The sequence below is a fragment of the Coloeus monedula genome (assembly GCF_965178545.1).
Source record: "Coloeus monedula genome assembly, chromosome: 34".
Lineage (NCBI taxonomy): Eukaryota > Metazoa > Chordata > Aves > Passeriformes > Corvidae > Coloeus > Coloeus monedula.
Window position 1 is genome coordinate 1,325,795 of NC_138814.1, and position 13,914 is coordinate 1,339,708.

Genomic DNA, 13,914 nt, shown 5'->3' on the forward strand with positions numbered 1-13,914 from the left:
GGGCCATACTGGGAGCCAGTTGGGCTGTACTGGGGCCATACTGGGGCCATACTGGGAGCCAGCTGGGCCATACTGGGGCCATACTGGGGCCATACTGGGAGCCAGCTGGGCCATACTGGGGCCATACTGGGAGCCTGCTGGGCTGTACTGGGGCCATACTGGGAGCCAGCTGGGCTGTACTGGGGCCATACTGGGGCCATACTGGGAGCAGGCTGGGGTGGACTGGGGCTATACTGGGGCCATACTGGGAGCCAGTTGGGCTGTACTGGGGCCATACTGGGGCCATACTGGGAGCCAGCTGGGCCATACTGGGGCCATACTGGGGCCATACTGGGAGCCAGCTGGGCCATACTGGGGCCATACTGGGGCCATACTGGGAGCCTGCTGGGCTGTACTGGGGCCATACTGGGAGCCAGCTGGGCTGTACTGGGGCCATACTGGGGCCATACTGGGAGGCTGCTGGGCTGTACTGGGACCCTACTGGGGCCATACTGGGAGGCTGCTGGGCTGTACTGGGGCCATACTGAGGCCATACTGGGAGGCTGCTGGGCTGTACTGGGACCCTACTGGGGCCATACTGGGAATCACCAGGGCCACGCTGGGAGATAAAACTGCCCAGCCCCCACTCCCAGTGCTCCCAGTAACCCCCAGGGGCCTTCCCAGGCCCCGCCCCCTTCCCAGGCCCCGCCCCTTCACAGACCCCGCCCCCTTCCCAGGCCCCACCCCCTTCCCAGGCCCCGCCCTCCCGGAAGCACGAGCCGCAGTGGGGGGGGAGGGGCGCCTTTATTGACACGAGAGCGCCCCCTGGTGCCCCCCTGGCACCCCCAGACCCCCCCTCACCTGCGGGCACAGGTGAGCAGGTGAGAGAGGTGGGCACCGGGCACCTCAGCAGGGTCCGGCTGGGCACCGGGCACCTCCAGCTGGACACTGGGCACCTCTGATGTGTCCAGCTGGACACTGGGCACCTCCAGCTGGACACTGGGCACCTCTGATGTGTCCAGGTGGGCACCGGGCACCTCCAGCTGGACACTGGGCACCTCTGATGTGTCCAGGTGGGCACTGGGCACCTCCAGGTGGGCACTGGGCACCTCTGATGTGTCCAGGTGGGCACTGGGCACCTCCAGGTGGGCACTGGGCACCTCTGATGTGTCCAGCTGGACACTGGGCACCTCCAGCTGGACACTGGGCACCTCCTCCGTGGTGTCCAGGTGGGCACCGGGCACCTCCAGGTGGGCACTGGGCACCTCAGCACGGTCCAGGTGGGCATTGGGCACCTCCAGGTGGACACTGGGCACGTCCTCTGTGGTGTCCAGGTGGGCATTGGGCACCTCCAGCTGGGCACTGGGCACCTCCTCGGGGAGTCCAGGTGGGCATTGGGCACCTCCAGCTGGACACTGGGCACCTCCTCGGGGAGTCCAGGTGGGCATTGGGCACCTCCAGGTGGACACCGGGCACCTCTGATGTGTCCAGGTGGGCACTGGGCACCTCCAGCTGGACACTGGGCACCTCCTCCATAGTGTCCAGGTGGACACCGGGCATCTGCGTGCTCTCCAGGTGGGCACCGGGCACCTCCAGGTGGGCACTGGGCACCTCAGCAGGGTCCAGGTGGGCATTGGTCACCTCCAGGTGGACATTGGGCACGTCCTCTGTGGTCTCCAGTTGGGCAGTGGGCACCTCCGCAGGGTCCAGGGGGGCAGTGGGCACCTCCAGGTGAACATTGGGCACCTCCAAGGTGTGTCCAGGTGGGCACTGGTCACCTCAGCTGGCTCCAGGTGGGCACTGGGCACCTCCTCTGTGGTCTCCAGGTGGACACTGGGCACCTGCGTGGTCTCCAGGTGGGCACCGGGCACTTTCTCCGTGGGTTCCAAGTGGGCAGAGGGCACCGCTGACACCTCCAGGTGGGCACTGGTCATCTCCAAGGTGTCCAGGTGGGCACTGGGCATTTCTATGGTCTCCAGGTGGGCATTGGGCACCTCTGATGTGTCCAGGTGGGCACTGGGCACCTCCTCAGAGGGCTCCAGGTGGACACTGGGCACCTCCTAGGGGGGGTCCAGGTGCACCTCGGAGGTGACCAGGTGGGCACTGGGCACCTCCAGCTGGACACTGGGCACCTCCGTGGTGACCAGGTGGGCACTGGGCACCTCCAGCTGGACACTGGGCACCTCCTCAGGAGGCTCCAAGTGGACAGAGGGCACTTCCGACGTGTGCAGGTGGACATTGGTCATCTCCAAGGTGTCCAGGTGGGCACCGGGCACCTCCTCTGTGGCCTCCAAGTGGACACTGGGCACCTCCAGGTGGATGTTTGGCACCTCCTCAGTGGTGTCCAGGTGGTCAGAGGGCACCTCTGCCATCTCCAGGTGGACACTGGGCACCTCCAAGGGCTCCAGGTGGACATTGGGCACCTCGGTGGCCTGGAGCTGGACACTGGGGACACCCGAGGGTGGTGGCAACACCTGGAGCTGGACGTTGGGCACCTTGGTGGCCTGGAGATGGACACTGGTGCCCTCTGCCGATGGTGGCAACACCCGGAGCTGGACACTGGGCACCTCGGTGGCCTGGAGCTGGACACTGGGGACACCCGAGGGCAGGGGCAGGGCCTGGAGCTGGACGTTGGTGACACCTGAGGGTGGTGGCAGCACCTGCAGCTGGACCTTGGTGACCTCAGGGGGTGGTGGCAGCACCTGGAGCTGGACACTGGGCACCTCGGTGGCCTGGAGCTGGACATTGGTGACCTCAGGTGGTGGTGGCAACACCTGGAACTGGACACTGGTGACACCCGGAGGTGGTGGCAGCACCTGGAGCTGGACATTGGTCACTTCCCCTGCTTGGAGCTGGACCTTGGTCACCTCGGTGGCCTCTGCCAGTGGTGGCAACAGCCGGAGCTGGACGTTGGTGACACCTGAGGGTGGCGGCAGTGCCTGGAACTGGACATTGGGCACCTCGGTGGCCTGGAGCTGGACACTGGTCACCTCCCCTGCTTGGAGCTGCACCTTGGTGACCTCAGGTGGCGGCGGCAGCGCCTGGAGCTGGACATTGGGCACCTCCGAGGGCATCGGCAGCACCTGGAGCTGGACATTGGGCACCTCTGAGGGCATCGGCAGCACCTGGAGCTGGACATTGGGCACCTCCGAGGGCATCGGCAGCACCTGGAGCTGCAGCCCTGTGACCCCTGTGGCACCCACACCTGTGACCCCTGTGACCCCTGTGGCCCCGGTGACCTCCTGGGCCTGCCCCTGCCCATCGCTGACCTGCAGCCGTGGCGGCACCTGGGCATTGGTGACCTCTGGGGCCACTGGCAGCACCTGGAGCTGGACACCTGTGACCCCTACACCTGTGACACCTGTGGCACCCACACGTGTGACACCTGTGACTCCTGTCACACCTGTAACCCCTGTGACACCTACACCTGTCACCCCTGTGACCCCTGCCACCCCTGTGACCCCCGCCACCCCGGTCACCCCGGTCACCCCGGTCACCTCAGCCACCCTCAGCTGCCCCCCGGCGCCCATCCCCTCACCGCCCCCACTGGGCACAAACAGGACGCCGTGCCACGCCTGTGTCCCGCTGCCCACCTGTTTGCCCACCTGTTCGCCCACCTGCGTGCCCGGAGCGTGCCCAGAGCCACGAGTCAGAGCGGGCAGCAGCAGCACCTTTTGGGCCGCGGCGGTGCCGGTGACGAGCTGCAGCCGCTGCGGGCCGGGCAGCAGCACGAGGCTCACGGGCGGCACCGGCGGCGCCGTGGCGGGCGCGGGGCCGTGCGTGCGCAGGTGCCGCTGCAGGTAGGCGGCCATGACGAAGGCCTTGGGGCAGGCGGGGCAGCGGAAGGGCCGCGCGGCCGAGTGCGTGCGGCGGTGCAGCTGCAGGTTGGACGAGTGCGTGAAGCTCTTGCCGCAGGTGCCGCAGCTGTAGGGCCGCTCGCCCGTGTGCACCCGCAGGTGCTGCCGCAGGTTGGTGGCCTGCGCGAAGGCCTTGCCGCAGGTGCCGCAGGCGTGCGGCCGCTCGCCCGTGTGCGTGTGCCGGTGCCGCCGCAGGCTGGACGAGTTCTTGAAGGCTTTGGGGCAGCTGGGGCAGCGGTAGGGCCGCTCGCCGGAGTGCTGCCGCAGGTGGTACTGGTAGTGGGACGCCCACTTGAAGGTGAGGCCGCACTGGGCGCACTGGAAGGCGCGCAGCCCCGTGTGCACGCGCAGGTGCGTCTGCAGCAGCGAGGAGCGCTTGAAGCTCTTGCCGCAGGTGCCGCAGGTGTAGGGCCGCTCGCCCGTGTGGTCCCGCAGGTGGTAGCGCAGCCCCGAGGAGCCCTTGAAGGCCTTGCCGCACTCGCCGCACCGGTACGGCCGCTCGGCCGGCGCGGGGGGCTCGGCGGCCGGCGCGGCCTCGCCCGGCTGGGGCGCGGCTCCGTGGCCGGGCAGGTGCCGCGCCAGCCCCGAGCCGTTCTTGAAGCTCTTGCCGCAGGTGAGGCAGCGGTGCGGCGGCGGCACCGCGCCCGTCCCCTCCTGCTGGGCGCAGGTGACGCCCAGGGGCCTCCAGAGCGGCTCAGGTGAGGCGGCAGCGGCGGGGCCGTGCGGGCAGGCGGGCGAGGCGGCGGCGGCGCAGGCGGGGCAGCGCGGGGCAGGGCCGTGCGTGCGGCGGTGCAGCTGCAGGTTGGACGAGTGCGTGAAGCTCTTGCCGCAGGTGCCGCAGCTGTAGGGCCGCTCGCCCGTGTGCACCCGCAGGTGCTGCCGCAGGTTGGTGGCCTGCGCGAAGGCCTTGCCGCAGGTGCCGCAGGCGTGCGGCCGCTCGCCCGTGTGCGTGTGCCGGTGCCGCCGCAGGCTGGACGAGTTCTTGAAGGCCTTGGGGCAGCTGGGGCAGCGGTAGGGCCGCTCGCCGGAGTGCTGCCGCAGGTGGTACTGGTAGTGGGACGCCCACTTGAAGGTGAGGCCGCACTGGGCGCACTGGAAGGCGCGCAGCCCCGTGTGCACGCGCAGGTGCGTCTGCAGCAGCGAGGAGCGCTTGAAGCTCTTGCCGCAGGTGCCGCAGGTGTAGGGCCGCTCGCCCGTGTGGCCCCGCAGGTGGTAGAGGAGGGCGGAGGAGCCCTTGAAGGCCTTGGGGCACTCGGGGCAGCGGTAGGGCCGCTCGCCCGTGTGGCTGCGCAGGTGATGCGCCAGGCGCGAGGACCAGCGGAAGGATTTGCCGCACTCCCGGCAGGTGAACGGGTGCTCGGGGGCGCCTGCGGGGGGCGCTGCGCCCGCCATGGCCGCACCTGAGGGGACACGGCCGCAGGTGAGAGGCCGGAGGTGACGGGGGAGAGGCCAGAGCCGAAACACGGGGACAGGTGAGAGCCCAGACCCAGCACTGGGGGATCAGGTGAGACCCCAGACCCATCCCAGGTGTGCAGGTGAGACCCCAGACCCGACAAGGGGGGGGGGGTGTGGAACACGGACGGGGGCGTGGCCACCCATCAAGCCCCGCCCCTCCCCGCCCTCAGCCCCCGCCCCTTCTCCCCTCAGCCCCTCAGGCCCCGCCCTCTCCAGGCCCGCCCCGCGCAGGCGCCGCCGCCGCGGCCCCGCCGCTTCCTCCTCCTCTTCCTCCTCCTGCCCCGCTCCCCGCTCACCCCCTGGGCTCGCGGAGACTCCGCCGGGGCCGGCACCGGGCCAGGAACCGGGGGCAGAACCGGGGCCGGGCCGATCCCGCCGCCGCCGCCGCGCAACGCCCGGGCCGCGCCGCCTCACGAGGCCACGCCCCCTCCGCCTCACGAGGCCACGCCCCCTCCGCCTCACGAGGCCACGCCCCCTCCGCTTCCCGCCTTCGCCGCCGCCGCCCAGGCCACGCCCCCTCGGCCGGGCCGCTCCCCCCCACCGGAAACCGCGCGCGGTGCACTCTGGGTAATGTAGTCCCGCTCCGCTTTTAGCGGCCTTTACTGGTTCTTACTGGTTCTTACTGGTTTTTACTGGGTTTGGAGGGTATTTCAAGGCTGGGGGTGAATAAATACAAGGGGGAGGGGCTTCCCCAGCCGTTCTGGGCGGGCGGGGCTGGTCACAGGTGATTTTTGGGGTGTCCCAGGTGATTTTTGGGGTTCCCGGGTGTTTTTGGGGTTCCTGGGTGATTTCTGGGGAGTCCCAGGTGATTTGGGGGGTCCCGGGTGATTTTTGGGGGTCTCCGGGTGATTTTTGGGGTCCCCGGTGATTTTTGGGGTGTCCAGGGTGATTTTTGGGGGTGTCCCGAGTGATTTTTGGGGGTTCCCGGGTGATTTTGGGGTGTCCCGGGTGATTTTTGGGGTGTCCCAGGTGATTTTTGGGGGTCCCAGGTGCTTTTTGGGGGTTCCCGGGTGATTTTGGGGGTTCCCGGGTGATTTTTGGGGTGTCCCGGGTGATTTTTGGGGGTTCCGGTTGATTTTTGGGGTGTCCCGGTTGATTTTTGGGGTGTCCCGGGTGATTTTTGGGGGGTCCCGAGTGATTTTTGGGGTGTCCCGGGTGATTTTTGGGGTTCCCAGGTGCTTTTCGGGGATCCCAGGTGCTTTTTGGGGGTTCCCGAGTGATTTTTGGGATTCCCGGGTGATTTTTGGGGTGTTCCGGGTGATTTTTGGGGGGTCCCGAGTGCTTTTTAGGGGTTCCCGGGTGATTTTTGGGGTGTCCCGGGTGATTTTTGGGGGTTCCGGTTGATTTTTGGGGTGTCCCGGGTGATTTTTGGGGGTCCCGAGTGATTTTTGGGGTGTCCCGGGTGATTTTTGGGGTGTCCCGGGTGATTTTTGGGGGTTCCCAGGTGCTTTTCGGGGATCCCAGGTGCTTTTTGGGGGTTCCCGGGTGATTTTTGGGGTGTTCTGGGTGATTTTTGGGGGGTCCCGAGTGCTTTTTAGGGGTTCCCGGGTGATTTTTGGGGGTTCCCGGGTGATTTTGGGGGTTCCCGGGTGATTTTTGGGGGTTCTCGGGTGATTTTGGGGGTTCCCGGGTGATTTTTGGGGGTTCTCGGGTGATTTTGGGGGTTCCCGGGTGATTTTTAGGGTGTTCCGGATGATTTTTGGGGGGTCCCTTGTGATTTTTGGGGGTCCCAGGTGCTTTTTGGGGGTTCCCGGGTGATTTTGGGGGTTCCCGGGTGATTTTTGGGATGTCCCGGGTGATTTTTGGGGTGTCCCTTGTGATTTTTGGGGGTCCCAGGTGCTTTTTGGGGGTTCCCGGGTGATTTTGGGGGTTCCCGGGTGATTTTTGGGGTGTCCCGGGTGATTTTTGGGGGTTCCGGTTGATTTTTGGGGTGTCCCGGGTGATTTTTGGGGGGTCCCGAGTGATTTTTGGGGTGTCCCGGGTGATTTTTGGGGTTCCCAGGTGCTTTTCGGGGATCCCAGGTGCTTTTTGGGGGTTCCCGGGTGATTTTTGGGGTGTTCCGGGTGATTTTTGGGGTGTTCCGATTGATTTTTGGGATTCCCGGGTGATTTTTGGGGTGTCCCGGGTGATTTTTGGGGTGTCCCAGGTGCTTTTTGGGGGTTCCCGGGTGGTTTTTGGGGTGTTCCGGGTGATTTTGGGGGTTCCCGGGTGCTTTTTGGGGGTTCCCGGGTGATTTTGGGGGTTCCCGAGTGATTTTTGGGGGTCCCGGGTGATTTTTGGGGGGTCCCTTGTGATTTTTTGGGATGTCCCGGGTGATTTTTGGGGGGTCCCGGGTGATTTTTGGGATGTCCCGGGTGATTTTTGGGGGGTCCCGGGTGATTTTTGGGATGTCCCGGGTGCTTTTTGGGGGTTCCCGGGTGCTTTTGGGGGTTCCCGGGTGATTTTTGGGGTGTTCCGGGTGATTTTTGGGGGGTCCCGAGTGCTTTTTAGGGGTTCCCGGGTGATTTTTGGGGGTTCCCGGGTGCTTTTGGGGGTTCCCGGGTGATTTTTGGGGTGTTCCGGGTGATTTTGGGGTGTTCCGAGTGATTTTTGGGGTTCCCGGGTGATTTTTGGGGTGTTCCGGGTGATTTTTGGGGGGTCCCTTGTGATTTTTGGGATGTCCCGGGTGATTTTTGGGGGTTCCCGGGTGATTTTTGGGATGTCCCGGGTGATTTTTGGGGGGTCCCGGGTGATTTTTGGGGGGTCCCTACGGCTCCGCTGCGCTCGGCGGCTCCTCCGGCTCCGGGATCAGCGGCTCCCCTGCGAAATTGGGGGGGGGGGAGGGACCCTCAGGACCCCCCCCGGGACCCCCAAATTCCCCCAGGACCCCCCAAAACCCCACCCAGGGACCCCCAAATTCCCCAGAATTCCCCCCAAACCTCTCAGGACCCCCCGAAACCCCACCCAGAGACCCCCAAATCCCCTGCAGGACCCCCCAAAACTCTCAGGATCCCCCAAAATCCCTCCAGGACCCCCAAATTCCGGAAGGACCCCCCCAAAACTCCTTCCAGCCCCCCCCCAAACCCCTCCAGGACCCCCCAAAATCCCCCCCGCACCCCCCAAAATCCCCCCCGGACCCCCCAAAAACCCCCAGGGACGCCCAAAACCCTCAGGATCCCCCAAAACCCCTCAGGACCCCCCAAAACCCCACCCAGGAACCCCCAAATCCCCCAAATCCCCCCCAAATCTTCCCAGGGGATTTTGGGGAGGGGTCTTGGAGGGTTCGGGATGGATTTGGGGGGGTCCCGGGGGGGATTTTGGGGTCACCTGAGGGTTTTGGGGTTGGGGGCCCGGCGGGTCCCTGAGGGGTTTTGGGGTTTTTTTGGGGGAGATTTGGGGTTTTTTGGGGAGATTTGGGGGTTTTGGGTTTTTTTGGGGGAGATTTGGGGGTTTTGGGGTTTTTTTGGGGAGAGTTTTGGGAGGGGTTTTGGGGAGTTTTGGGGTTTTCTGGGGGGGGTTGGGGGGATTTTGGGGGAATTTGGGGGGTTTTGGGGGGGGTGGGGTATATGAGGATTTTTTTGGGGGGGTTTTGGGGAATTTGGGGAGTTTTGGGTTTTTTTTTGGGGGGGTGGGGGAATATGGGCGGGTTTGGGGGAGTTTTGGAGTTTTTGGGGGGAGTTTTGGGGGGATTGTGGGGGTTTGGGGGAATTTGGGGGGGTTGGGGGGGAATTTTGGGGTTTTTGGGGGGAGTTTTGGGGTTTTTTGGGTTTTTGGGGGGGGTTTTGTGGGGGTTTTGGGGGGGTTGGGATTTTTTTGGGGGGGTTTGGGGGAATTGGTTTTTTTGGGGGAGTTTTGGGGTTTTTTGGGGGGGTTTTGGGGAGGGGTTTTTGGGGTTTGGGGGGAGTTTTGGTTTTTTTGGGGGGGGTTGGGGTTTTCTGGGGGGGTTTTGGGGGGTTAAGGGAATTTGGGGAGTTTTGGGGGGTTTTGGAGTTTTTGGGGAGAGTTTTGGGGGAGTTTTGGGTTTTTTGGGAGGGGGGTTGGGGGAGTTTTGGGGTTTTTGGGGAAGTTTTTGGGGGTTTTGGGGGGTTTTGTGGGGTTGGGTTTTTTTGGGGGGGGTTGAGGAATTTGCGGTTTTTTGGGGGGAGTTTTGGGGTTTTGGGGGTTTTTTTTTGGATTTTTTGGGGGGGATTTTGGGGGTTTTGGGATTTTTTGGGGCGTTTTGGGAGAATTTGGTTTTTTTGGGGTTTTTTGGGGGGAGTTTTGGGGTTTTCTGGGGGGGGTTGGGGGAGTTTTGGTTTTTTTTTGCGGGGAGTTTTGGGGTTTTTTGGGTTTTTTTTGGGTTTTTTCGGGTTTTGAGTTTTGGGGGGATTTTGTGGGGTTTTGGGGGACTTGGAGGTTTTTGGGTTTTTTGGGGGGGATTTTTTGGGGTTTGGGGGAGTTTGGGGGGGTTTCGGGGGGGTTCTTGGGGGGGTTTTGGGAGTTTTTGGGGTTTTTGGGGGGGGATTTTTGGGGGTTTTGGGGGGGAGTTTTGGGTTTTTTTGAGGGTTTTTGGGGTTTTTTGGGGGGAGTTTTGGGGGTTTTGGGTTTTTTGGGGGAGTTTTGGGGGTTTTTGGGGTTTTGGATTTTTTGGGGGGGTTGGGGGTTTTTTGGTTTTTTTTTGGGGTTTTTTGGGGTTTTTGGGGTTTTTTGGGGGGGGTTGGGTTTTTTGGGGGGCGGGTTGGGGTTTTTTGGGGGAGTTTTGGGGGTTTTTGGGTTTTTGGGGTTTTTTGGGGGGGGGTTGGGGTTTTTTGGGGGGTTTTTTTGGGTTTTTGGGGGGTTTTGGGTTTTTTGGGGGGGTTGGGTTTTTTTGGGGGGGGTTTGGGTTTTTTTTTGGTTTTTTTTGGGTTTTGGGGTTTTTTGGGGGGAGTTTTGGGGGTTTTGGGGTGGTTTTTTGGGGGGTTTTGGGGTTTTTTGGGTTTTTTTGGGGTTTTGGGGGGGTCCCGGCCGTACCTTTGTGGCGCCGGCCCCGGCGGGGGGGGGCGCACCTGGCGCACAGGTAAAGGCCCAGCAGGGCCCCGCAGAGCCCTGCCCCCACCCCCAGCAGCGCCTCCAGCAGCGCGCAGGAGCCCGGAACACCTGGGACAGGTGAGGGACAGGTGAGGGACAGGGGAGGGACAGGTGAGGGAACACCTGGGACAGGTGAGGGACAGGTGAGGGACAGGTGAGGGACAGGGGAGGGACACCTGGGACAGGTGAGGGACAGGGGAGGGACACCTGGGACAGGTGAGGGACAGGGGAGGGACAGGGGAGGGAACACCTGGGACAGGTGAGGGACAGGGGAGGGACAGGGGAGGGAACACCTGGGACAGGTGAGGGACAGGGGAGGGACAGGGGAGGGACACCTGGGACAGGTGAGGGACAGGGGAGGGACACCTGGGACAGGTGAGGGACAGGGGAGGGACAGGGGAGGGAACACCTGGGACAGGTGAGGGACAGGTGAGAGACAGGTGAGGGACAGGTGAGGGACAGGGGAGGGAACACCTGGGACAGGTGAGGGACAGGGGAGGGACCGGGGAGGGACAGGTGACACAGGTGACACAGGTGACACAGGTGAGGGACAGGTGTGGCAGCCAGGTAAGACACGGAGCCAGGTGAGGGACAGGTGAGGACGGGTGAGATCAGGTGAGATTCGCGAGGACAGGTGAGGACAGGAGATCGCCGACACGGCCAGGTGCCCGCAGGTGCCCCCAGGTGCCCGCAGGTGCCCGCAGGTGCCCCCGGCTGCTCCCCTCACCTGGCGGCTCGGCGCAGGCGGCGGCGGCGGCCACACCTGAGGCGCAGGCGCCGGCCTCGATGCCGCGGCACTCGAGCAGCAGCTCCTCGGAGCCGCGGCAGGTGAGCCCGGCCAGCCAGGGCCCCGCCGCGGGCGGCCCCACAGGTGCGCTGAGGGCGGGCCCGCAGCCCACCTGCCTGCACACCACCTGCGCCTCGGGCAGGCCCCAGCGGTGCCCGCACACCTGGTGCCAGGTGCGGTTGTGCAGCACCTGCACCTGCCCCGCGCAGGGCCCGGGGCCGCCCTGCAGCCGCACCTGGGGGGGGTCCGCACCTGCGGGGGCAGGGGGAGGGTCAGGGCACACCTGGCCACACCTGGGCACCCGCCTTGGGCTCTGCAGAGCCCAGCTGTTACCTGAGCCCCACCTGAGCTCACCTGAGCCCACAGCACCCACCTGAGCCCCACCTGAGCCCACAGCGCCCACCTGAGCCCCACCTGAGCTCACCTGAGCCCACCTGAGCCCCCAGCGCCCACCTGAGCCCACCTGAGCCACCAGTGCCCACCAGAGCCCACAGCACCCACCTGAGCCCATCTGAGCCCACAGCACCCACCTGAGCCCCCCCTGAACCCACCTGAGCTCACCTGATCCCCACCTGAGCCCTCAGCGCCCACCTGAGCCCACAGCGCCCACCTGAGCCCCCAGTGCCCACCTGAGCTCACCTGAGCCCCACCTGAGCCCCCCCGAACCCTCAGTGCCCACCTGAGCCCCACCTGAGCCCTCAGCGCCCACCTGAGCCCCACCTGAGCCCTCAGCACCCACCTGAGCCCCACCTGAGCCGCCAGTGCCCACCTGAGCCCACCTGAGCCCATCTGAGCCCACAGCACCCACCTGAGCCCCCCCGAACCCTCAGTGCCCACCTGAGCCCCACCTGAGCCCCCAGTGCCCACCTGAGCCCTCACCTGCGCAGACGGCGCTGGCGTCCTCGCTGTGCCCGCAGTTGTGCTCGCCCCAGGGGTGCAGCTGGCACTGGGCCAAGGTGAGCTCCTCACCTGTGCACTGCGTCCCGTCCAGCCAGATGGGGTCCGTGCCCGGCCCGAAGCGGGCGTGGCCAGGTGCGCTGACGGCGGTGCCGCAGCCCAGCTGCCGGCAGGTGACCCGCGCGTCCGCCAGGTCCCAGGTGTCGTCGCACACGGTGCCCCACCTGCCCAGGTGCAGCACCTCCACCCGCCCCGCGCACCTGGAGGAGCCGTTCACCAGCCGCACCTGCGGGCACCGGGGGTCACCTGGGGGTACCTGGGGTCACGTGCGGACACCTGGGGGACACCTGGGGGCACCTGTGCATCTCCTGGGGGCACCAGGGGGTTACCTGGGGGGCACCTGGGGGCACCTGTGCATCTCCTGGGGGCACCAGGGGGTTACCTGGGGGGCACCTGGGGCCTCACCTTCAGCTGTACGTGGGCATCCACCTCATCATCCGCCTGCCCGTCCACCTGGGGCAGCACCTACAGATGCACCTGGGCATCAACCTGGGCACCAACCTGGGGCTGCACCCGGGGCAGCACCTGGGGATCCACCTGGGAACGCACCTGGGGCTGCACCGGGGGATCAGCACCTGTGGGGGGGGGAAAGAGGGGAGTGGCACACCTGGCACAGCTGGCACACCTGGAGCACCTGGCACACCTGGAGAACCTGCACCGACCTGCTGCCACCTGCACCCACCTGCACCCACCTGCGCTCACCTGCACCCACCTGCACCCACCTGCACCCACCTGTGCTCATCTGCCCCCACCTGCACCCACCTGCACCCACCTACTCCCTCCTGCTCCCACCTGCACCCACCTGTGCTCACCTGTGCTCACCTGCACCCACCTGCTCCCACCTGTGCTCACCTGTGCTCACCTGCACCCACCTGCACCCACCTGCACCCACCTGCGCTCACCTGTGCTCACCTGCACCCACCTGCACCCACCTGCACCCACCTGCTCCCACCTGTGCTCACCTGCACCCACCTGCTCCCACCTGTGCTCACCTGTGCTCACCTGCACCCACCTGCTCCCTCCTGCACCCACCTGCACCCACCTGTGCTCATCTGCCCCCACCTGCACCCACCTGCACCCACCTGCACCCACCTGTGCTCATCTGCCCCCACCTGCTCCCACCTGCACCCACCTGCTCCCACCTGTGCTCACCCGCACCCACCTGCCCCGCCCGCCCCGCGCTCACCTGCGCACGCCACGCCCGCGTCCTCGCCATGGTGGCAGTTGTGCTCGCCCCAGGGCCGTGCCCGGCACAGCTCCAGCGCCTCCTCGTGGCCCGTGCAGGTGACATCGTCCAGCCAGATGGGCCCCTCACCTGTGCCGAACTCACCTGGGCGGGGCAGCGGCAGCGCGGGCCCGCAGCGCACCTGGCGGCAGGTGACCTGCGCGGCCGCCGCGTCCCACGAGTCGTCGCACACCGTGCCCCAGGTGCCCGCGTGGAACAGCTCCACGCGCCCCGCGCACCTGTGCGGGCCCCCGGCCAGGCGCAGCGGGGCGGGGCCGGCCGCACCTGGGGCTGCAGGTGAGGGGGGGGCTCAGCCGGGGCAGGTGAATCCTCCCCTCACCCCGCACAGGTGTGGATGGGGGGGGAGGGGGTGCTCAGGTGAGTTCTGGCCCCGAGCTGCACCTGGCGGGGTTGCCTGGGGGGTGGGGCTGGCCCTCACATGTGCCCCTCCCCCCTCCCCCGCCCCCTCCCCCCCCGGGCCCCACTCACCGCAGAGCCACAGGTGCAGGAGCAGCCCCAGGTGGGCGCGCAGGTAAAGGGGCCCCCAAATCCTCATGGCAGGTGAGGGCAGGTGAGGGCAGGAACAGGTGAAGGCAGGTGAGCTCAGGTACAGGTGAGGACAGGTGAGC

The 13,914-nt window shown here is 65.8% G+C and overlaps 2 protein-coding genes across 2 annotated transcripts; both read right to left on the reverse strand.

Annotated features, from left to right (window-relative positions):
* Nucleotides 1–836: 836 nt before the first annotated feature.
* LOC309583974 (uncharacterized protein) lies at nucleotides 837–5,705 on the reverse strand (the record flags this gene model as incomplete). Its single annotated transcript, XM_082299863.1, has 4 exons — nucleotides 5,588–5,705; nucleotides 2,163–5,236; nucleotides 1,788–2,003; nucleotides 837–1,274 (listed from the first exon to the last, which is right to left on the reverse strand). The coding sequence occupies exons 2-4, from the start codon at nucleotides 5,226–5,228 to the stop codon at nucleotides 837–839; spliced, it is 3,720 nt and encodes a 1,239-aa protein (XP_082155989.1). The 5' UTR covers nucleotides 5,229–5,236; nucleotides 5,588–5,705.
* Nucleotides 5,706–8,037: 2,332 nt separating this feature from the next.
* Nucleotides 8,038–13,841, reverse strand: LOC309583975 (scavenger receptor cysteine-rich domain-containing group B protein-like; the record flags this gene model as incomplete). Its single annotated transcript, XM_082299864.1, has 8 exons — nucleotides 8,038–8,090; nucleotides 10,260–10,385; nucleotides 11,044–11,355; nucleotides 11,983–12,286; nucleotides 12,466–12,525; nucleotides 12,610–12,635; nucleotides 13,247–13,570; nucleotides 13,775–13,841. The coding sequence occupies 8 exons, from the start codon at nucleotides 13,839–13,841 to the stop codon at nucleotides 8,038–8,040; spliced, it is 1,272 nt and encodes a 423-aa protein (XP_082155990.1).
* Between the last annotated feature and the right edge of the window lie 73 nt (nucleotides 13,842–13,914).